At 40.5% G+C, this 23,012-nt stretch overlaps 1 protein-coding gene across 5 annotated transcripts in view; it reads left to right on the plus strand.

The window, feature by feature from the left end:
- Positions 1–23,012, plus strand: part of VPS13B (vacuolar protein sorting 13 homolog B) — a 368,427-nt gene that overhangs the window by 250,441 nt on the left and 94,974 nt on the right. For all 5 annotated transcript variants that reach the window (XM_082235378.1, XM_082235375.1, XM_082235376.1 and 2 more), the window contains exons 36-37: positions 4,951–5,355; positions 21,626–21,828. In XM_082235378.1, the coding sequence (XP_082091504.1) occupies positions 4,951–5,355; positions 21,626–21,828 (608 nt within the window). The remainder of the gene's footprint in view (positions 1–4,950; positions 5,356–21,625; positions 21,829–23,012) is intronic.

Here is a 23,012-nt window from a genome sequence, read left to right on the forward strand (position 1 = left end):
TTACCTGTTTGTAGTGAGAGAGAGAACTTCCCTGAGGTCTCCTTCCCCCTCCCCCTCTCTCTCCACATCTATACTAAGTACATTTGCACACACTGAGAAGGGACTTGCATGCTGCTAGGTTAATGTATGAGAGAGAGAGAGAAAGAAGGAGGCCTCAGTCACCAAACTGTAGTTTATTTTTAAACAAACATCCTTAAATTTAGCACATCCACAAGTGTTGTCCTTTTGTACATGAGCTGGTAGCTTTTAAAGTTCTACTTTAACATGCACCATGTTGTTCTCTATTTGCAGACTAATAGTTGTGAACTGCATTTGAAAAGATACAAAGTTATATTAAGCCCTTGTTGGTCAGCTAATTGTTACTGGCCACAATGGCGATTATCATATTGTTTTATTACCTCACTGTTCTTTCTAATAGATAACTTAATATTTTTCAAAGATGAAAACATCAAATTTGGGAATGTTTTGGCTTCCCGGCATACTTTATCCCAGTCTTTGTGAAAATATATTACAAAAACTCTCAGCAATTCATAAAGTTTAATATACCTAATAGTTACTAATTCCAAGTCTAAGAAAAATGCAAGCTTTCTTCTGCCAAAATGCACGCCCTTGTCGTTTTCTTGGAATGACCTGTATGTATGAAATTATTAAGTTCATCAAATTTTAGCTGTATGAGTTATTTTTACGTACAACATTTTATCCAGTCAAATTAAGGAATATGGTAGACTCTGTTTTATCTTTCAGCAAAGAGGCTGCAAGAGGTTTGTTTGTCTAGGTTTCCCCCTCCCCCACTTCTGTTGGTCGCATGTTGTGATGAATAACATACCTCTCGCCATACATAAAAAAGCACTTTGTAGGGTTCCCTCCCCCTTTACCTCCAAAGGCAACAATTGTACCCATTAGCAAGGTCAGTGGTTTGGAGAAACCTGGAAAATAGCAGCTACCAGAAACTCACTACAATAATATCTCCAGCAGGTGATAGATTAGTTGGAACAAATTGGAACCATTGCACTTCGACAATCCTGGTTTCTTTCAAGCTGTTTTAAAATGTCGTCATTTTAATACACAGCCTCAGCCCTGCGGAACAGTCCACAGCAGGTTAATTTGAATCGTATGATGTGTCACTGCCCTCAGTTGACATGAGCTCCATTCCATGTGTGAAGCCATAATAAATCCATTCCCAACCGAGGCAAATTCCCTGTGAGAAGGTGAACTAATCCAGGCCTCACACTGGCATGTTAGCCCTCCATAATTGAAAGCAGGGCCACCTGTTCCCAGCACAGTTAGCCTATAGAGAGAGAATTAGCATTAGATCAGATACTTACTATATTGAAAAATCATTCATATTTTTGCGAGTTCAGCTGTGGGCTGCTTAGCATGACATCATATATAAACCTAGGAATGTGCCCACTTGATCCCAGTTTAACAGTTTTGTTAACCATGGTGTTGGTTAACTTTGAAATGAGAATTTTTTGATTTAATGAGAGCTGACATGTGAGAAGGGGAACTGACCGGGGTGCAGACTTTTCTAATTAACTTAGGGTCATTTGCAAAAACACTCGAACACTCCAGTAGGGGTTTTTTTTCATTGCTTTGTTACAAATAGGTTTTTGAAATAGTGACGTAATTGGATAGCTGCATTTCTTAATAGAATGAAGAAAACTGTGCCAGATAGTAAATATTCACTAACACAGGTATGGTTTTAGTTGTTGCAAAGCATAGTTCTAGGAAATGCTTCAAACAGCAAGAAATTGTACCTTCTCCATCCATATGAGATTTCACAATCTTCATAGTCTTGCTTTTGTTTTCATCAAGTGTCTCTCTTCACACCCCAAAAGCTCTTGAGCTTTTAGGTTTTCACTTTTTGGATAGATTAATTGTTGCTGAATTATGGATGAGGGTCTTAATTGTATTCCTTGGGTGTTTCAGTTGGTGAACTGGAGGGCTTTAGATCCAGTGGATGACTCAGCTGATAGAGGGAAAGGGAGATAGTTTTCACCAATTCATACTCCACAGCTACAGCTACCTTAGCCCCCAGAATATTTATCCAAGAAGGAGCAAATCATGATTGTAATGGATCATGATTGTGATGGTACATACTGCTTTTTCCATATGTACTTGCAAAGTAGGATAGTGAAAATACCAACAGTGGGAAGCAAAAAGAACGAGTTTCTGTCTTCTTCTGTTCCCTTCCTCCTCTGCCATTCTGATAGATTCCACAGTGACCTGGATACGCTAAACTAAATCACGGCTAATAATGAACCTCTGGTGTAAAGTGGTATATAAGTTATATTCAATAAATAAATGAACACATGAGTGTACAGCTTCCTGAAGAGGAGTTAGAGGCTGCTTCACTCTCCTCTGGTAATTTTGCTGCTGCACCATGCTGAACGTAGACACTGCTTGCCTTAGCATGTCATCAAAGCCAAGGCTTGTGGTTTAGCTCTCTCCAGATTAAGCACATGCTGCAACCAAGCCCTACGGTTTATGGCTTGAGGTTGGTCTGGGAGAGCTAAACCCTGGTCTGGGGGACTCTTAAGTGAAACTATGGATTAACTCAGTGCAGCACAGCTGCAAAAAGATCTCAATCTCCTTTCCCTGAGCCTGCATCATGCTAAGCAATAATTTGGCTTAGTGCAGTGTTTCTCAGACTTGGGTCCCCAGCTGTTGTTGGACTACAACTCCCATCATTCCTAGCTAGCAGGACAGTGGTCAGGGATGGTGGGAGCTGTAGTCCAACAATAGCTGGGGACCCAAGTTTAAGAAATACTGAATTTGAGAAATACTGAATATTTGAGAAATACTGACATGACTTGAACAATGGAGGAAGCTGAACTAAAATGAACAGAGAAATTATTTTAATGAATGGGAGCATCAAGAGCTGGACAATTAAAATAGAAATTCAGGGCTTGGAGAAGAATAATGGCCAAGAAAATAAATGAAATAAAAGTATAGGATAGGTCTTTGGTTCATTGTATCATTATTCCAGCATCATGTATAAGCAATAGGAAAGGCTGGGCAAGATTGTTAGCTTTAACATTTGGATCAAGAAGAAAAGGAGAAAAGAGGCAAGCTTTTCACATTACACACTTTTAAAGATATCGTTAAGGAACATACCTCTCAGATAGCATCAGGTGAACAACTAGAACGACCTCCCTACAGACACTACATTGGAAGCAAGTTCAGTTGGCATCAGATAAACTTCCAAGTATGCATGTTCCAGTTCCAATTTGGCAAAAAGATTATGAAGAACTGAGATTTTGAATTCAATAGTTAAATGGGAATAATGTCTACCATAGGCGCCGACTCCATGGGGCTTGAGGGGGCTCGAGCCCCCTCAAAAAAATTTTGGGGGGGGCTCAGCCCCCCCAATAATCTCGGGCGGGCGCCCTTCCAGTAGAGCGCCGCCGCCGTCCCCCGCCTCCTCCGCACCTGCTCCTTCGCCAGCCAGCCAGCCGCGCGCCCTAATCGGAGAGCCCCGGCTGCCAAGGCACTGCCGGAAATCCCGCGAGAACAGGGGAATCCCGACTGGCCACACCTCCCAGCCAGCCAATCGGCTGGCTGGGGGGGGGCGTGGCTTGCCCTATTTAGGGCCGGAGCCACTCTATTTGTATATTCATGAGCTTATTTATTATTCATGAGCTTTCCCGGGCCCCCCCAATATTTTTTCTAAGTCCGCGTCCCTGATGTCTACAATCCAGTAAGGAGCATGAGCACACTGAAGATTTTCAGCAGTCCCTCAGGAAAGCTTAAAAGGCTGTTTGGCAGTTTAGTAACGTGAACTTCCAGAAAGGAAACCTTTGGTCCAGACTGTGGTCCAGTTCACACATAAAGTTAAACTAAACCATGGCTAAGTGTGACTATGGGAGCATGTGGATAGTCCTAGGAAAAACTTGTGCTGTGATGCTTCTCTGGTCCTGTTGTTGCCATGTTACCTGGGACTAAGGCATAGTTTGGTTTAGCATTACAGCTGAGCTCAGGTTCATGGTTCCTCTCTCCCCCCCCCCACAAGCCGTACATCAAGAACAAACTTTGGCTAAAGCTCATGGGTTGTTTGAAGCAGGTGTGGGGAACCCTTGGCTCTGCAAATGTAGCTGAACTACAACTCCAGTCAGCCCCAGCAAGCATGTCCAATGGCCAGGAATGACAAGAGTTGTTGTTCATCACCATCTGGAGGGCCAAAGCTTCTCCACACTTGGTCTAAAGTGAAACAAACCATGAACTCAGGTTTAGATGTACAGTGGTACCTCAGATTACATATGCTTCAGGTTACAGACTCCGCTAACCCAGAAATAGTGATTCAGGTTAAGAACTTTGCTTCAGGATCAGAACAGAAATCGTGCTCCGGCGGCAGCAGGAGGCCCCACTATCTAAAGTGGTGCTTCAGGTTAAGAACAGTTTCAGGTTAAGAACGGACCTCCGGAACGAATTAAGAACTGTAATGCAAAGTCAAGCCATGGCTTACCTCTGGGTAGCAGGACTGCAGCAGGACTGGAGGAGAAGCAGCATAACCACAATTTTTCCTTTGCATAGTTTTACTTTAAGGATTCCCAACACTTTTACTACATAATTCCCCCCCCCATCTGCAAAACAATGTTCTTCTCATTATGTGTTTTGTTAAAACATTTGCTGGAAGGGCTGCACTTTGAATATTTATGAAATTATAAATGCAATTAGCCAAGAACAGATTGCTGAAGAATTTGGGTTGTATTCAACTATGTTTTACTCAGAGTAGGTTCATTGAAATTAATAAACATGACGAAGTGAAGTCCGCTAATTAATTAACTTTGAAGTAGGAAGCCAGGTTATTACCTTCTTTGAAAAGCAGTTGGATTGAACTTTCATTTTACAGTAAATTAAGTAATTGTTTAGGATGCATAATTTTTATAGGGGGGGAAATGGTTAAGACAAATTTCTCTCTCCACCCCTACTTTCCTATTTGTCCCACAGCGGAGATAAATGTGGATATATCAAAGCCTCTGAAAGCAAATTTGAGCTTTGTCAAGTTGGATCAAATAAAACAATTTCTGAAAAAGATCAGAAGCAAAAGTGATGATGAGACTCAGGAGGAAAATGCTTCAGCAGCTGATAGCCTTCCAAAGAAGGATGACACATTAACATCCCAGTGTTACAAAAGCCAGATTTCTGACTCTGAAGACCATGGTGATGGAGGACAAAAGGCATCCCAAGAAAACTTATGGATGGGCATTTCCTTTTGTCAGAAGGTTTCTATCCACACCACTCAGATTGTCATTTCTATGGAAACTCGTCCAGATCCTAGGAAACCCTGCCTATTAACATCTTTATCAAATCTCAGTGGAAATTTGAGTGTCAAAGCTAGCTCGAAGAGCAAAGGTAAGAACATTTTAAGTCATACTTGTTTATCACAGTGGTATCATGAGAATGCTGAGATAGAAGCAACTTGAATTAGACACAAGGCACTGGTAGTACCAGTGGATTGACATGACTGTCTGTTGCTCCCATTTCCAGTACTTAAATGCAAGAGATCTCTAGAAACAATTTTATTCCATGGCTCACCTGTGGTTTATGCAATTTTGCTTAGATTTGATCCCTGAAAACAGAACTTTAATTCTGCTTATTATTTAATTTGCATGTCAGAATATGTGTATGCTTTAGTTACATTGAGGAAACTGCTAAAATAATTTAAAATAATATATGTGCTTGAAACGGAAATAATGCTTTGGACTCTGAACTAGAATACAATTTGTTTATATTGATTAATTTGCGAGCTATCAACTTGAGTAAATTGGCTCCATAAGATGCAATAGCATATAAAAGTACCAACTGATTTATTGAATATGCTCCTGCATTATATGTGTATGAATGACACCCATGACTGTGTTCTAAGAAACTTTGTGGTATCTACTATGTGCTCAGAGGATCAGTACAATTCGCCATCATAGGCCCAGTTCAGATAAATGAAGGTTTAGAACTCGGAAGATTGGTCCATGTGATCTTGTGCCTCCCCTCTTGCACATATTAATTGTTACCACCACCACCTTTCTACCTAGGTTTGGCATTAGTTGTTAGTACTAACCCAGTGCAAAAATTAACCAGATAATTTAAGTGAGTTTCTGGATCAGTTCAGACAAAATGTGAAACCATAGTTTAGCATTTCAAGAACAATAGGAGAATTTCAATGTTGAATAAATCAGTTTCTTGTGGTGCCCAGACACAGGAAACCATAATCTATTCTACCTGTGGTTATTTAAACCAACTAGTTCAAATCCACTAGCTGCAGTTTCAGAGCCTGAATTATTCAGACTAACCACAGCAAAAATAAACATGTGTTCCCACAGATTCAGATATAATGGAAAACTGTGGTTAATTCAAAACTAAACGTGGAAGCTTTCAATTGTTCCCCTTGATGCATAAAGAGAAGAATGAAGAGATGAACATGTATGCCTGAGGCTACTGCAGGATGTTCTCACAATGTTAAGCCATGAGGGCTGGGGAATTTGTGACCCTCCAGAGGTTGTTAGACTCCATCTCTCAACAGTCAGTACTGCCAATCATCAGATTTGATGATAGTTTTTATCTGGAAGGCCTCACTTCCTTCATTCTAGCGTTACACGATTACACATGAATTGGGCTTATGAGTGTACTAGGTTTCATTCTGATCTGGTTCACTGATGTCAAATATCCAACGAGAGTGTGGAGTGCTTTGAGGAGTGTGCACAATTCTGTGGTCTTTCCCTTTTTCCTGTGACCTGGTTTTCCTGGAGCCTAGTGAGTGGCATGTGAATATCACCCAACAGAATTTGAGACATCTGTCCCGTTTGTTCAATAAAACAATGGACTATGATTGCCATTATGGGAACAACTCTAGACAAACCTTGAGCTCATACACTCCGCTGCCACTTCTCCTATTGTGGCACAGCCACAAAGAGAAGATCAGAGAGCTTTGGCTTCCAATTTTGACTAATAGCAGCTTGTCATTTTGTCCAAACCAGGACAAACTATGGTTGATCTTAACCATAGTTTATTAAGGCAAGCTGGCTGTGTAAGCAAAGGTTTGCTGTTGACTTGTTTATATAAAACACAGATAAGACAAATTGTAGTTTGTCTTTATTCCAACAAGACAACGAGCTGCAGTTAGTCAAAAGAAGAAGCAAAAACTTCCAGTTCCTTTGCCAAAAATGCTCAAAGAAAGGGGAGGGGGTCACATGAGATGGAGTCTCATCAAGGGTCATTCCCATAATAATAAACCATAGCTGTTAAGTCCAAACAACCGTAGAACATTTGGTCTTTTATTGAAATATTGGAAGCGTACTGAACCGGGGATGAAATACTACTTAGCATATACTAACTAAATCAATATGCCATAGATTTATTTTTTTAAAAAAATGATAATTCAACCATCCTTTTTGGGGGGGGGACGGAATCCATGATGAAATTATGAAATCAAGTTCCAAATTTTCTCCACTAATTCCATTAATTATTGGAAGAACACAAAGCTTAACTGAAAAGCATGGATCATAAGTGGTTTATCATTCAGCGTTTGGCTTTAGTGCTATTTTTTAATGCTATGTTGGGGAATCTCATAATAAAAGTCATTTAAATTGTACATTTTCCTCACTGGATATTGGCCAGGTTTTAGTGAGTTGGCATAAGTAGCTTAAGAGATAAAGATAGCGATTTGTAGCTGAGAAATATAAGTTCCAGGCCAAGCGAGGTGATTTATAGCTTTTTCATCAGGAATCTTCCTTCTCGGGCCAATAAATCTTAGCACTTTTTATTGTTTTAAAAGTTAAAAATGAAAAATTTAAGGTTCATAGAACATGAAAGACTGTGGAAGTGCTAGAGGCCAAAATAATTTTTATCCATTAATAAACTGCTGTACAGACAAGAGGAGCTAAGGCATTCCCACCCTTTTCTAGTTGTGTCTCAATTGTAGCATGAAAGACCACCGGCAGGAAAGAATACACGGCATTCTTAACATATTAACGTACTTATGAGCCCATCTTGTCAGTTCCGATTGTCCTTTTCAAACGCTTTCCCTCAGCTTCTCTTGCGTTATTGCTCGTCTGGTATGTTTCAGTTTCTACAAGAAGTCCCTCTATCTCCAAGCCCAGGGTCCGTCCTGTTCTATATGAGGCTGTGAAGAGCAATTTGGCAGGCTGAGCAGTAGGTATCACTGTTTCTTGAACTTCATCCATCTGTTTTGACAACATAATCCTAGTGAGTGGGTGGGTTGTACCCAGACCTGGTTCCGGGTCTTGAAGGCACATCCTCATCTGCAAGACTTAAGCCCAAGTGACTGCAGCTTGACAGTCACCCTCACTCATGTGCCCACTCACCCAAGTTGGCAGGTGGCAGTGGTGACCAGGAGCAACAGTCGTGGCCCAGAGAATCAGACAGATGAGCACAAGGTGGCTTCTTTTCCTAGCCACCATTACCACTTGCTCAGTGGCTTGCTTGGGAAAGCAAACAGACTGTGCCCCTTTCCTCATGAGTTGTGGTGGCTGCTCCTAACAGATGTTGCCACTCACCATTTCATTTCTTTGGGCAGGCAAAAGAAGATCAATGGCAAGTAGCAGCTGCTGCCACCATCTGCCTTCTGCCCCTGCCTGGAAGAGAAATGTGAGGTGGTGCTATGCAGTGTGGGGGAAAGGATTGGTAGCTGTCAGGGGACTGCCATTGGAACAGGGGAGGGGGGCAGGGGAATACAGAGAGCCTCTGACGCTGCTGAGGAGCAGCTCCTTGTCCAGTGGTGAGGGAAGCCACACCTCCAGTGGAGCAGAGGGGGAAGGGGGTAGCCAGGCGAGGAGAGGGCTCGAAGATGCGACTGAGAGCCCAAGTGCCTCACCTAGCCCGGCTGGCCAGGAAACAGACATGCCATTTCCGTCACCCAGCTTGCGCAGAGGGGTGAAACGTAAGGAGGGGAGGCGGAGATTTGGGGTGTCTAAGTTCTTATGTTGGGGGAGAAACCGGAAGGGGCAGCTCCCAGAACCTGCAAGTGACTAAGACGGACATGAACTTTGGGGTTCTGCACTGTAAAACGTTTGCACCAATAAAACCTGTAAAAGACAGGTCGGAGTCCTGCCTGGTTACTCGCGAGCAACCACTTCCACACCTGACAGTAGCCCTCGCTCCTGTGGCTGTAGTGGGACTTCACAGTAGCTCACAAACCATTGATTCCCATTGATGATGGCATATTCCTCCATTCTAGAAATCTCCTCCACATAGTTTTCTGATATGCAAGGGAGAAGCATTATAATCTGCCCTTCTCCCTGACATGCTAGGTAATTTTTTGCAGATGGGGAAGGGTCCAGGTGGGAGGAACCCATCATGTGAGTGACTGCCCACCTGCAGTCTGAAGTGGCACAGCCCAAATGCAGGTTGAACGTTTCAGTGAGAACTAGCACATTCTTCTGCAGTCAGTTATGCTCATACACATACATGGTATGAGGGAGGAGAGCAAGACTGAATTTAAAAGCAAACTGCATGCAAATCTCAAGAATGTTTTTAATTCAGTAAGAACGCGTAATAAAGTCATAGCAGTGTCAGACCTAATTAAAATGAAAATTAATCATTGAAGGGGAAGAACATCACTAACCAGATTGTGAAGAGGGAAAGGCAAAGTGATTTCGTATTTCTCTTACTGTAGCAATAATGAATTTGAAGTTGATCAAAAAACAAACAAATAAACCCAAAGACCTCCCAGCAGTTTCTTGGTCTGGCTGTAATAATTAATGAAATGAATACTTTCTTGTTTTTAATCAGTAGCAAAGCATGTTTCATGTGTTTTAATCTCAGGCATTTCGTGTAATTTTAAAAATAGAAAATACTCATAGGAACAATAGGATAAATGCATTGATTTTTCATTCAGTTATACATTAGCTGATAAAAAATTCAGATAGGACTGCCATAGAATATATATTTTTATTAAAGTTTTACTGTGGAAATATATAGTTCCACAGGTAAGCGTAGTTTGCCTGAACATAAAATTGCAGTAGCTACATCTAAAAAAAGAGAGAGTATAATATTAAAAATATGTCAGTCGGCCCCTTTTTATTTTTCAAGTTTTATGGATATACCTTTTGAGCTGAATAGAGCTGATGTTGGCATATGAAACTAATACACAAATACTTCACTGTGTTTCGGGTTTTTACAATCGCATAACTATGGTGACCATCTGCAGCAGCTGCATTTTACGAATTATTTGCTGAAGCAAATGGCGTACAATGACAAAAAGTAGTCATCTCAGATGGACTGTTAAAACAGACAAAATAGCATTGCTTGCCTTTTATACAGAATGGCCATCTGCTGTACAGATGTTATAATAAGGAATGACTTCAGATTCAATAATTGTAGAAAATGTTCATTAAAACCTCAACAATTTGCACTTGTTTACTTGAATCTGCATAATTCTCCCATGAGACAACACAACACACTTGGTTTTTTATTTTAGTTCTCACTAGCATTGGCTTTGATCCTTTTTGATGTGCTGACTTTAATAAACATAGTCAAAAGGCGCTGTTCAGAAAACATCATGGAAAAAACTACAAAGGAACAATTATAGCAGCAGAAACTACTCTAATCCCTTACTTACGCAAGCTATTTTTAGTGAAATATGTTTTTTTACAAATTTTATTTGACAGTATTTTATAAACAGTGTAAAAGGCCTTTTTTCCAGATGAGTCTTTGTGTAAGAGATGGAAGTTGGTTTGTAATGTAAGAGGAATCTTATGTGCCGAGAACCATTTTTAAAACCCTCGCTTGGGAATGTGTTGTAGGCATGTTTCCTCCTTCGTGGAGGCAAAAACAAGAGCTTATGACCTCGACTAATGACTTTAAAAGAGTTTTGATTAACTGATAACCTTGCATTAAAATATTTTCCCCCAGATATTACTAATTAGGACCTTTTAATCAGGAATTTTAATAGCTAGGTTTTTGTCCTACTTTGTACTTTCATAATTCTGAAAAATGTGGTTTCCTTTTACTAGTTGTAACTTATATATTTTTTCTTTAAAAATGACAACAACGCCTTGATCCATGTAGAGAAATTCCACCCGCAGAACATGTTCTGAGGGATCCTGCTTGCAGAGCCACTGCTTGAGTCTTCTGTGTGCAGAAACTCAAGCTAGCAGAATTCCAAAACAGACACAGTGGTGACGCATGCCTTGTGGTTAGGTAGTCTGTTCTTCCGCTTGGAGCTAATCACGTTTCATATTTATGTGTGAAATGTTTATAATTCTTAATGTAATAATAAAAAATAAGTGGTTTACATAAAAACAATAACATTCCTAAAAGCTAGATGAAAATAAGATTTAAAACAACACAACTGTATATTGCAAACTGAGCAATGCACAAAACAAAAAACAAAGTGTTGCCACCATGGCAAGACAGTCCCTGTCCAGGAACAATCATAGTTGGTGTTGTGCACTCTGAACCACTGAGGTCACCTGAGTCCCTAGAGACAGCAATAACTGGCTATAGGAGTGTCCTCAGACTATGCACCTATAGAGGAAATGCAACGCCATTCAGAGCTGGTGCACAATCCATTCCTGGACCTGGGGACTAACTACCCATCCATAGGATATTTGCCTTGTCTAGATTCAGCCCACGACTGCATCCAGGCAGCAATTTAGCACCTGCTCAGCCTCTTCTGATCCAGATGTTACTGAGCAAAAGAGTTGGAATCATCAGTATGCTGGTAACACCTCACCCCAAATCTCCTTGAGATCTCCCCCGGAGACCTCATACAGATATTAAATAAGATTGGAGTTATTTAAATGGAATTGGGTCTTGAGTTCTATACCAAGCTTTTAAAAATGTATATTCTGTTTAAAATTATTATTTAACTTTTCTTTTCTTTTTTTTTTAATTATTATTTAACTTTTCAATGCAAACAAGGGGTATCTACGTCAAATAGATGTGTATATTGTATGGCTCCAACTTACAATGCATTAGTACTATTATCTCATTTTCTAATATTCTTCAAAACTCCTCTTATCCTTTCCCCTCAGAGGAGGGAGACCCCCCCCTCCTCCACCTCCCCCCCAAAAAACCCTCTGTAATCCAACCAGCTTTACTCAGCATGCAAGCAGTAGCTGGTTCTGGCAGTGGCCTAACCAAAAATACCATGGCACAGCTAGGAGATGGGGCAGGCTAGTGAAGAAGAGGCCCATGACAGGCTGTGACACTGAAGCCCATAGCCCACTGGTGGGTCCTAGGCCACTTCCACTATGAGGAAAGGTTGTAGCATTTTGGAACTTTTTCCTTTTTAGTTTAGTGTAAAGGCAAGTAAGATACGTCACGATAAAAGAAAATTAAGGTGTTGCTTATAACCAGTTTGTGGTTAAAGTTAGGTGTTTGTTTATAAAAATATTTATACTGTATAAACCTTCTAAAAATGGCGGGTTGTGTTTTTTTTTAGTTTCCTTTGGTGCACCTCAAAATTATGCAAGCAAAGCTATAAATACATTTTGCAAACAGTTAGTCCTTAAATGGTCTTGAGGTGGAAGGAAAGAGTAGTGATATATGCATTCTGCAAAGTGAAAGGATCCATTTAAAACAACAAACCTCTTTAGCCAGAAAGGACTTAAGTGCCTTGGGCTAGAGAAGGAAATGCAGTGAACTGTATAGCTGCACTTCAGAATAACATCTGTTGTGGTTTTTATTGTGTGAGATATTTTATCTTTAAATATTCAGCAACACAAATAAAAAAATAGTCCGAATTTCTTCAAAATTCTTCAAAATGTAGTGCAGTGGAAATATTTGCAAAATATTAGAAATCAGAGCGGTTAATGATGAGTATTGAGCAGAAAACATTCTTCCCCAACTGAGAATTAACTGGTTCTCATGAGAGAACGCTACTAAGATGTTGCAATGGCCCTTGGATTTTTCAGATCTATAAGTTAGCCTAAGGAGAAATAAAACATCAAATTAATTTTGACTACCTAAAATAATATGCTAGAGTAACAATCCATTTACAGCACCCAGAAGACCTTTGTTACTTTTAGAAAGAACTGTAAACTCTTTCCAACACTTGAACAATAGGAAATGAATTCTTTGTCAGTAAAAGCCAGAGGACAAACTAAACATTTTAATGGCCACCGAGGATTGAAGTGGAAGTTCAGCCTGTAGACAGCTATACAAATCACTAACGAACCATAATGAATATTGGGTGTAGGCATCAGGGTCCTGTCAGTTTTGACACTGTGTCCCAAGTAGCTTAAACACAACACTCAAGGAAAGGTGGAGACCTCATCAGGTCTCTAACATCTGGGATTTTATTTGTCATTTTGGCATACCCTACAAGCGCAAAAGAAAGAGTAAAAGGGGATTATCCTGACAATGAAATGAGTTACTGAATCTTGTGATAATGAAAAGCAGAACAATTCTAATTCCTTTCTATAGTCCCTGAGGTAGAGGTGCGTTTATAGTTCTGCAGAACTAAATGTAGGAGGGAAGAACAGATGGCCTAAAATCCATGAAATCAGACACCACCTAATCCCAGGACTGAGTACCACTATTAATCCTGGTCAGGTTCCCTACTGTTACTTTATAATAGAGTTCAGAGTTGCTACTGATGAACTGGCATGTCCTATCCCCCCCCCCCAAATAAATACAAATTAACTGTAGCTTGCTGATTTTGGGAAAGAAAACGCTCAAAAGATATATGCCCATTAAAACTGTAGTTCCACCTGCCAGTTCACTTAGGAAAGTGCAAAGCAGGGATGACATTCAGATGGACTGATCTTAAACTATTTTGTTCCTTTCAAAACGTTTCCCCCCCTTACTGTTACATTCATAATGGATGTAATCGCATATCCTCTGAGAAAGGAACATTTTGTTTATTAAATTGATGTATGTGCTGTGCATGACATCGGTACATTGGAGTCCTGGACCTGACACATTATATTTTACTATTATAAAACTACTATCAGAATATTGTTAGCTGTAAAGTTATACTTTGCTGGAACAGCTGGGATCTAGTAAATAGAAGATGGAAGGGAGACTCCCGAGATTAGGGACACAATCTTCCAGAAACTTTTTCTGCACATGCTTTAAGAGGGGCTTGCCCTACAGAAAAATGGAAAGTGTACTTAGGAGTATTGCTACTTTAAAATGTTCTGTCTGAACACTCCCATATTGTCATTTCCTTACTTCCCAGTTGGGTAGTAATAAACTACTGTACCATTTTCAAGCATAAGGTTTAATTGTTTTGAACTGCATTCTTGTAGCCATTTATTTAGTAGATCATTCTATGCATAAAATAGTAGTTGACTGAAAGTGAAAAAGTGTCCAGAATTAGGGCAGTATTTGCTGTGAACCAAGTTGCTGAAACAATAAATAAATCAAAAATTATCAAATCACTGGCTATCTTGTGATTTCCAGGCTGTTTAGCATTCAGTATTGAACATGATGTACCTGCTTAGCCTTGCTTAAATGGAGATGAGCTCATTTCATAAAGATAACCATCTTTGACTTTGCTTCTGATTCATCACTGGCCTGAACTCCACTTGAACCTTGTTAGACACAAAACAAGCAGGACTCCTGGCCCAGGCTATAAAATATAATTAAGCCCTTTTGAAAAGATGCGTAAGAGAGCATTGCTGTCTGCCCCTCAATATATATCCCACTACCGCCAGCACAGCCAATAAAGTTAAATCAAGCACTGCCTGCAATGGATTAAAGTAATAGATGTTCCTGAATTCTTTGTGTTTGAAGTACTTGAAGAAAATGCATGCTCAAGCTGCCAGAGCTGCTGTAATGCAGGAGGGACATACATTAATGATGAATTCAAGGATTTGGTCTGTTCAAGGTCATTAATTTCTGTTTACCATTGGTAACACATATTGTGTTTTTACAGAGCCCACATGTGGCCATATACAATGCTGAAAAACTCTCTCGGTGAAGAATGGTTAATTGGTAATGCAGAAATATAGTACTCTTGGGGAGAATGAACCATCACAAGACTCTGTTTCACACTAATGAGAAATCCAGTAGTCTAATTCATTGTACTCGATCATTGCTAGCATTTTCACTTAACTTGATGTCTTCTGTTTCTTTGCTGATGGTGTTGGTCTGGTCATTCCATTTAGCACACAATTTCTGTTAACTGGTGTACCTGCTCAACAGCTCTGTGCTTTCATCTTTTAATATTCAAGTGTGTGAGTCTCTGCATAATCTTTTGAAATCCCATTGACCGTTTAAAATTGGACAGTGGGAGGATCCGAGAAAGAACACATCTATATGGGGACAGCGCTTCCCTTGAGCACTTGCAGTGACCAGAGACCCTTTCAAGGAGTAAATAACTGCATCAGAAGGTCGGCGGTTCGAATCCCCGCGACAGTGTGAGCTCCCATTGCTCGGTCCCTGCTCCTGCCAACTTAGGAGTTTGAAAGCACGACAAAGTGCAAGTCAATAAATAGGTACCGCTCCAGCGGGAAGGTAAACGGCGTTTCCGTACGCTGCTCTGGTTCGTCAGAAGCGGCTTAGTCATGCTGGCCACATGACCTGGAAGCTGTACGCCTTCTCCCTCGGCCAATAAAGCGAGATGAGTGCCGCAACCCCAGAGTCGGCCACAACTGGACCTAATGGTCAGGGGTCCCTTTACCTTTACCTTTATCCCTCATTAGTTTTAAGAGCATAAGCCCATTAGAGATGTCCTGCTGGATCAGGCCAATGGCCAATGTAGTCCAGCATCCTGTTCTTATAGTGGCCAACTATGGAAAGCCTGCAAGCAGGAATTGAACACAACAGCAATCTCCCCATGTGGTTCCCATTAACTGGGATTCACAGGCAGTGGCGGCTAGTATTAGCTGTGGAATGGGAATGAAGCAGGCTTACTTTTCGTCTTGCTTATGGACCAAAAACAAGCAGGATGTACCTTGAAGGCATTATAGATTTTGTGGAAGAATTGCAAGAGAACGAAATGGAAAGGTGAAGGGTGCTCTAAGATTTCCTCCTCCTCACAGTATAACATACAAATATAATTATGTATGTATGTATGTATGTATACTCAAATACCCTGGGGAAAATACAAAATACATGAACCACTGGAATTTTGCTGTTTGCAAATAGAAGACCCTTGCCCTTACTTATTTGCTCCTCTCAACTATCACTGTGCAACATGTTTTAGTATCTCATTTTCAACAAAGATAAATAAGTCAAATGGTGGAGGGCAGCCACCGTTTTATAGGATTTTAATAATTCAGTCTTGATGTAATTGTCATGCAAATCAGCTTCTGGATAGTATCCATCCACAGACTTGCGGATTTGTCAAGTGGTCCTAAATCATTTCCAGCTGTATAAAGAATACCTGGATATTCTTTGCTAACATATGTCATCCCAGACTAATCTTTATAATGACATACAGAAGCCTCGTTGTAAAGAAGCCCGATTGTCTCTTGCTCCATCAGCACGGTGGTACATCCGAGTGCTATTATAGATCAAAGCAGAGCCTGACAATGTAAGGCTGGCAGCATTTTGTAAACATCATCCAAACCAAGTGCTTCATTTTTATTAGTCTCCTGAAGGGCTATTTTTAAAAGTCGTGAAACTGCTTGCTCCTCGTGCTAAATTATTGCGCTCCCTGGAAAGTATGCGAGGGCACAGCGAGCGGCGATGCAAGCTGAGTGTGTTAACTTCTGGATATCACAACAGTCGTTTGCGAAGATACATTGATTCAGTGAGCTGCCATATCAGGTTGAGTTGAAATTGTTGCCATGATTTAATCTGTTTAAAGGCAAGAACAAATTCTACGGTCGGTTTTTGAGGGAGGCCGGAGGAAGCTGTATAAAGTCCTTTGGGTGAGTGGGAAGGGGAATTTCACTTCATTTCATCTTTTCAAGCAGAGCTATTCAGTCATAGGAAAGTACCTTTACAAGTTCAGCTCATACTTTGTAATTCAACCAGGTGCTTAGAAATCCTAAAATAAGACTCTGGGCACACTGATATATGTTCCATTGGTGCTTCTGCGCTTCTTCCCTTTAGGATGCAAATTCCGTTTGTCCACACATGGCAACCTATTGAGATTTCTCTGAATGTGATGCTCCACTGAAAGAAGCTTTACTAAAGCCCATGCCTTATTTCACTCACCATTATTCTTGCTGTATGTTCATAGCTGTCTGTCTTCAGCTGTTTTTAAAGTACTTACTCCGTTAACCCTCTCATGATTGCACTTTGTGTGACTTCTGACTGAATATTCCCCTTCATTAGGTGCACTGTGATTTATATAGCAAGATTTATTTCACCTCAAAGACGGAACAGAACAGCTGAAGAAGAAAGTTATAATGTCCTTGAGGAAAATTCTGGCTCTTAGTAAGATTAAAATAAAAGAATACATTTCAAAATTGTCCTGCATCCCAGTGCAGTTCTTTTGCACAATGTAAATCATCATCGCTTGAAATTCATAGAGCCTTTTTCTTTTATAGATCATTGGGGCTTGAATGAAATTCATACCATTAGGAATGTCTCTTTATCACTATCCCACCTAATTGAAAATACAGTATATTCCAGCATTGATGCTGTTGTAGACTTCTAGATATGCCCTTTGGTGAAACGTATACAAGGCTTTTCTTGGATCAGGCTTTGTGGTATAATATTTTTTGTGCCAAGCAAGCCAAGTGACAATTTCAGCTATGCCAAGGAAGCAGAATTTGCCCCGGGATCCCTTTCAGCATTAGAGGACAGTATGGGAACATCACAAGGGATTGTGGGCACACCCATCTGGTCACATGTGTTGATGTTTAGGGCAGTAGAAAAATTTTGGGGTGGTTCTGTGGCTCAACAGTGATTTAAATAATAGGTAATAGGCCTCAGCTTTTATGGCCCACTCCCATTTATGTTTAGTGATGGTAGGACTTGGTTAACCAGGATCCCTGGATAGCCATAGCTGCATTTATTACAAGCAGTGAAACTAACTTTGGAGATGTTAGCTCAGTGAAAGGGTGCTTGGGTTGCATTACGTAATTCTGCATTGCAAAAAATGCTTCTGGTCCTCAGAAATAAACCTTTCAGAAGTAGATGTGGACCAAAAGGGGCTGAAGAGGAAGGTCCTTGTCTCTGGAACATTGCATTGCTCTTATCTTAGTAGCTTTCTGCTATTAGCTAAAGACACATGCAGGTTGCATCTTGATATTAAAGGGTTGCATGTTCATGGGCAACAGCCGAACGACCTGGTAACAATTTTGTTGCAATGAGTACTGCACATAGGGAAGGAAATGGGGGTAATTTCCCTCTCTCATTTCTCTTTCTTCAGATACCTCATTAGAGTCCTAATGAGATCTTAAAAGGGGAAGTACTGAGGAAGGAAGCTTTATTAGAAGCAAGGAACAAAGGATATATGTATCCCTTTGTGACATGATTTTAAGAGGGCAATGGCATAGAAGAGCAGGGACGTGAAGGAGCAGACCTCCAGTACTTTTTTCATTGCAGGAGTGATTATGTCACTTTCAGGAACACTAGTTGCCAGTGCTGAAAACTTGTGAGTTTCATTCATTTACCCGGCAAAAGCCTCTTCCGCGCTATTTTAAAAGACCAAAAGGTTTATTGGTTCTTTACTTTTAGAAAGTAGCATTTTTAGTCCCTCTTTGGTGGTGCAGTCATGGAAGTTGTCACCATGAGCTCCTGCACTTCAAAATTTTCCACTAGCCCAGTGTGCGGAGAAATCCGTTCAGGTGAGAGTGACTAGGCAGCAATAGGTTGGCATAATAGAATTCTCCCCTGCTGCCTGCTTCCTTCCCTGAACATGCATAGTCAAGAGCCTGCTTCCAAATCTTTTTTATGACAGAGGACCTGAGTGAGTCAGGCATGTACTGCGCTTGTGCACAGTTGTGTTTTAGCTGTGGGTAGAGGGAGGTAGCTTCCATTGCATTTCCTACTATTTTTATTTCTATCAACCTCTTACACGTTGGTGATGCTGTGTTCCCTGCACGAGAATTGGTACTCACACCTGTACAGCGGAGGGATGATCACACTGGCCAATGGTCAGTTAGAGTATAGGGCAACTTCTTGTGTTATGTGAACCTGTGGTCCACTCTGGGTCTCTTAACTGCAGTTTAAGAGAAGTCCCCTATTAGGATCGCACTGTCTCTGTGAGGAGTGTGAATCTGGTGCCTGTGTGGCTTTGCTTTGGCATGTGCGCCATTTTGTAATCCATGTACAGAAGTTCTTTGACAGAGGCACCTGAGCAACACTTGGTTTGGGGCCTGAGATTTTTCCATTCTTGCTATCAAATTCAATAAAAGCTTTGTGCAAATATTCATTGCCAAAAATTAAAAAAAAATGGCTTGTGCACATTATTGTTCTGTAACATAAACCTTATTCTTAAGGAGCAATAACTCAATACATTTATGAAATTATTCTTGGCATGATAGTTACATTTGGAAATTTACATTAAGGAAGCAGACCCATTTTTCCTAATTTCTAAAAAAGATTCATAAGCAAATCCCTCTGCTTCTTCCTCCCCCAGCACATATTTGACACAGGTGTGTCTACATTATACATGGGATAGAGTTTTGACTTATTAGAGTTCATTTTTTTAGCAGACATTTGAAAATCCCATTCTCTAAAACAGCTGTCTGTTGTAGGCCCTAGGTGTTTTCTTAATCTTTCATCTTTTATAAATATTAAATTACGTTAGAAAAATAAGCCTTAAGCGTTACAAATTAAGTATGCTGAAATTTAATATTCACAATGATAATTCAAAATATGAATAGCAAACTTGGTAGTGGAGGGGAAGACTCCCTGATACTTAAGTCCAGTGTTACACAATTTAATCTCCTAAAGTGTGGATGGATGGATGGGTGGGTGGGAAATAGGTGCAGGATTTCAAACTACAATAGAAGTATATGGAATTATAGGCAATCTTTTGCTCAGATAAAATAATTTTGGGACATTATATCTAGCAGTGTAATCACTTCAAGATGTTATAAACATTAACTGCAAATAGTTATGTTACTTTTTTACATATAGCAATTTATTTTGATAGAAATAGCAAAAGTGGCAAATTATATTCAGTGAAGAGAAGGTAGAGAATAGTCTATTAGCTTATGTAAATTGTATGCACTGTGCGTTCTCTTTCATTTTCTTTCTTTCTTTCTTTCTTTCTTTCTTTCTTTCTTTCTTTCTTGGCAATGTGAAAGTGCCTGGGTAATGAAAGCATCCGTTTTCTGCTTTAAACTAGTTAATGTTGATGGCTATGTAGAAATTGGGAGGAACTCTGGTTAAGAATTTGAAGATATGGTTTGTTGAAAGAAGCCAGGATCATGCTATTGTTTGTGATCCTGGTTGTTACTGAAGTTAGTAAACACATGGTTTAAATGAAGCTGAGTTTGCTCCAGTTTGTTTTAAAACTGGAAGTTGCTGCACTGGAGGCAGAGAGCAAGGAGCTTTTGAGCCTTCTTCTTACCTTCTTGCTTGTTCACGTTTCTGGAAGAGGAATAAGAACTTGAATTCATATTATTGTTCTAAGGTACTTTAATCACCGAGTAATAATTTACAGAACAATCCACATTGCAGCTGCTGCCCAGCAATGTGTGATGAAGCAACAGAGCCGCCATCACATCTGTAGCCCAGAAAGAAGATATGGGGCAGGCAGATTGCTGTGACAGCCTAGTTTGGGCCCAGTGCCATCAAATGACAGCCGTGGGGTTGGCTTGGGATCCAGTGGGATCCAAGAACAAAGCTTTGTACAGCTTGTGGTTTGTCTAGAGTGAAACAAATGGCAAGCCTGGCTTCAGATATAAGATAAAGTCAAACCATGGCTTTGCTCCGGGTAGTTGCAGCAACAGTAGAGCTGGGGAGAAGCTAAGTGGCTGAGAATTTACTCTGAGTACCCACACTCTCCTGCTCTCATGTTTAACCATGGTTTTGGCTTAGTGTTGTTACATGTGAACTGGCCTCTGTCTTTCAAACTGTAGCGTTATGCATTGTATTAACAATTTGGCAGACAAAATCACATTTCTAAAGCTCCCTCTCAGCTGGAAAGGCTGAATCCTTAGCTCTTTCTAGTCACAGTTCAAGGACGTACAGTAGATGACTTGAGTATGTAAGTGCCTGAAAAACCTTTCAAGATAAGTGAAGTGGTTTTGCCGCAGAATCGTTTACATTTGATGCCTATTTTTTTCTCCAGTCAAGTAATATTTTCATAAATATTACACTTGGGGTTTTAAATATACAGAATGAGAAGTTCTCTTTGTAAGTTGCCTTGTGTTTTCATATAATATGAATTAGTTGCTCATGGAATAAAACAAATGGTAAAAATTACTGTTTTATGCACAGCTATGGATGGACCTACACTGGTACCTCGGTTTATGAACTTAATCCATTCCGGAAGTCTGTTCTTAAACTGAAACTGTTCTTAAACCGAGGCACTCTTTCCCTAATGAGGCCTCCCGCTGCCGGTGCCCTTCCACTGTTCAGAATCCAATCTTAGACCAAGGTAAAGTTCTCAAACCAGGACACTACTTCCGGTTTTGTGGAGTTTGTAAACCAAATCGTTCGTAAACAGGACTGTTCTTAAACCAAGGTACCACTGTATATTGACCTTTCTTTCTATGAAGGAAAATGATACCAATGTATTTAAGAAATGGGTTTGTACACACAATGAACTATAATGATATATATTTTTTGTCCATTTGAACATTAGGAATAATTAATGGCTCGTCATTTATGCTTGACATCAGTGATGTCCTAATTAAGACAAGTGTCCAAGAAAAAAGCAGAACTCTGGTTGGACCTGTTTGCTGCTCTGTTGCTGTAGAAGCCAAATGGTGTAAACACAGTGGTAATCCTGGTCCAGAGCTGTCAGTTCCAAAAGTCTATGTTGATGTGAGAAGTGGACTGATGCAGGTTTGTATATGGATCATGTTGAGTAATTCTTATTTGTTTAACTATGAGCAGTGTTAAGTTAAGGAGCATGAAGACCCCCCCCCCCCAGATTACAAAACATTTTAAACCATGTGTATCCCCCCTCAGTGTGTGTGTGTGTGTGTGTGTGAAAACTGACATTCAGCTTTGAATGCCCCTTAGGAAGTATCCAATTGCTAGCAAAACCCTCTTCAGCACTCTGTGCTATGCAAGCATGATCCTGGTTTGCAGCTCTGATAAGTAAACACCAGTCATAGCAATATTGGAAACATTCACAGGAATCACTTCGTAGTGTTGATTGTGACCGGTTTTTAATATTCATTTTACAAAACCTCCCCTAACTTGAAAAGAATCCAACATTTAGTGACTAAACATGGCAGATGTTCCAGAGCCTAGTTGCTGCCTGTCTGTTGTTAAAAAGTGCCAACCACCAGAAGCAGACGTTCCATTGATCTTCAGAGCCTCCTGGTATCTGGCATTTGATAGAACCACAGGTCAGTCTCCAGAGAAAAGGGGCAGGAGCTGCAGAGGGGCAGAGGCTGGGTGTTGGTAAAGACATCAACCCACAGAAGCAGCCCTTTGAGGGAGATTACATGACCTATTTGCTCAAACACTTTCTGCAACCTGTAGCTACCTTAGGTATTTTGGGAGAGAGGAGGAGGAACACGAAGACTATCAGTTGCTAGACAGCGGCCTAGTTTCTACCACATGCTCAAGCAAACCTTGGCTTAGCAGGACTGTGCAAGTATGCGGCCTCCTGCCTTGCTCTTCACTGGTCCTTTCAACTGCTGCCAAGTTGGGACTTGTGCTTATGCTCTCAACGCCACTAACCACAAGATGCAGCCAAGTGAAGAGAGAGTTTTGCCACGAGCCTCAGTTTGAATGTCACTGCTGTGGGGAGAAAAGCATGGGGTAGAATTGGTGTAATGTGGCAGCTAAGACGCTGAGCCTGGAAGTCTCCTGTTCAATTCTTACCTCAGCCATGTATTCTTAAGGGGACCTCACGCTCTGCTGCCTCATTCCTTTGCTATATTGGGGGTAAAAGTGACTTCCTTTGCAAGATTGTTGGTGTGTGGGTTGTTTGTTTCTTTATATAGCGCCATCTGTTGTAGATGGTGCTTTACAAAGAATGAGAAAGCAAATCCACGTGCCAATGAGTTTACAGT

This window comes from Podarcis vaucheri (assembly GCF_965113315.1).
Source record: "Podarcis vaucheri genome assembly, chromosome: 8".
NCBI classification, from domain to species: Eukaryota; Metazoa; Chordata; class Lepidosauria; order Squamata; family Lacertidae; genus Podarcis; species Podarcis vaucheri.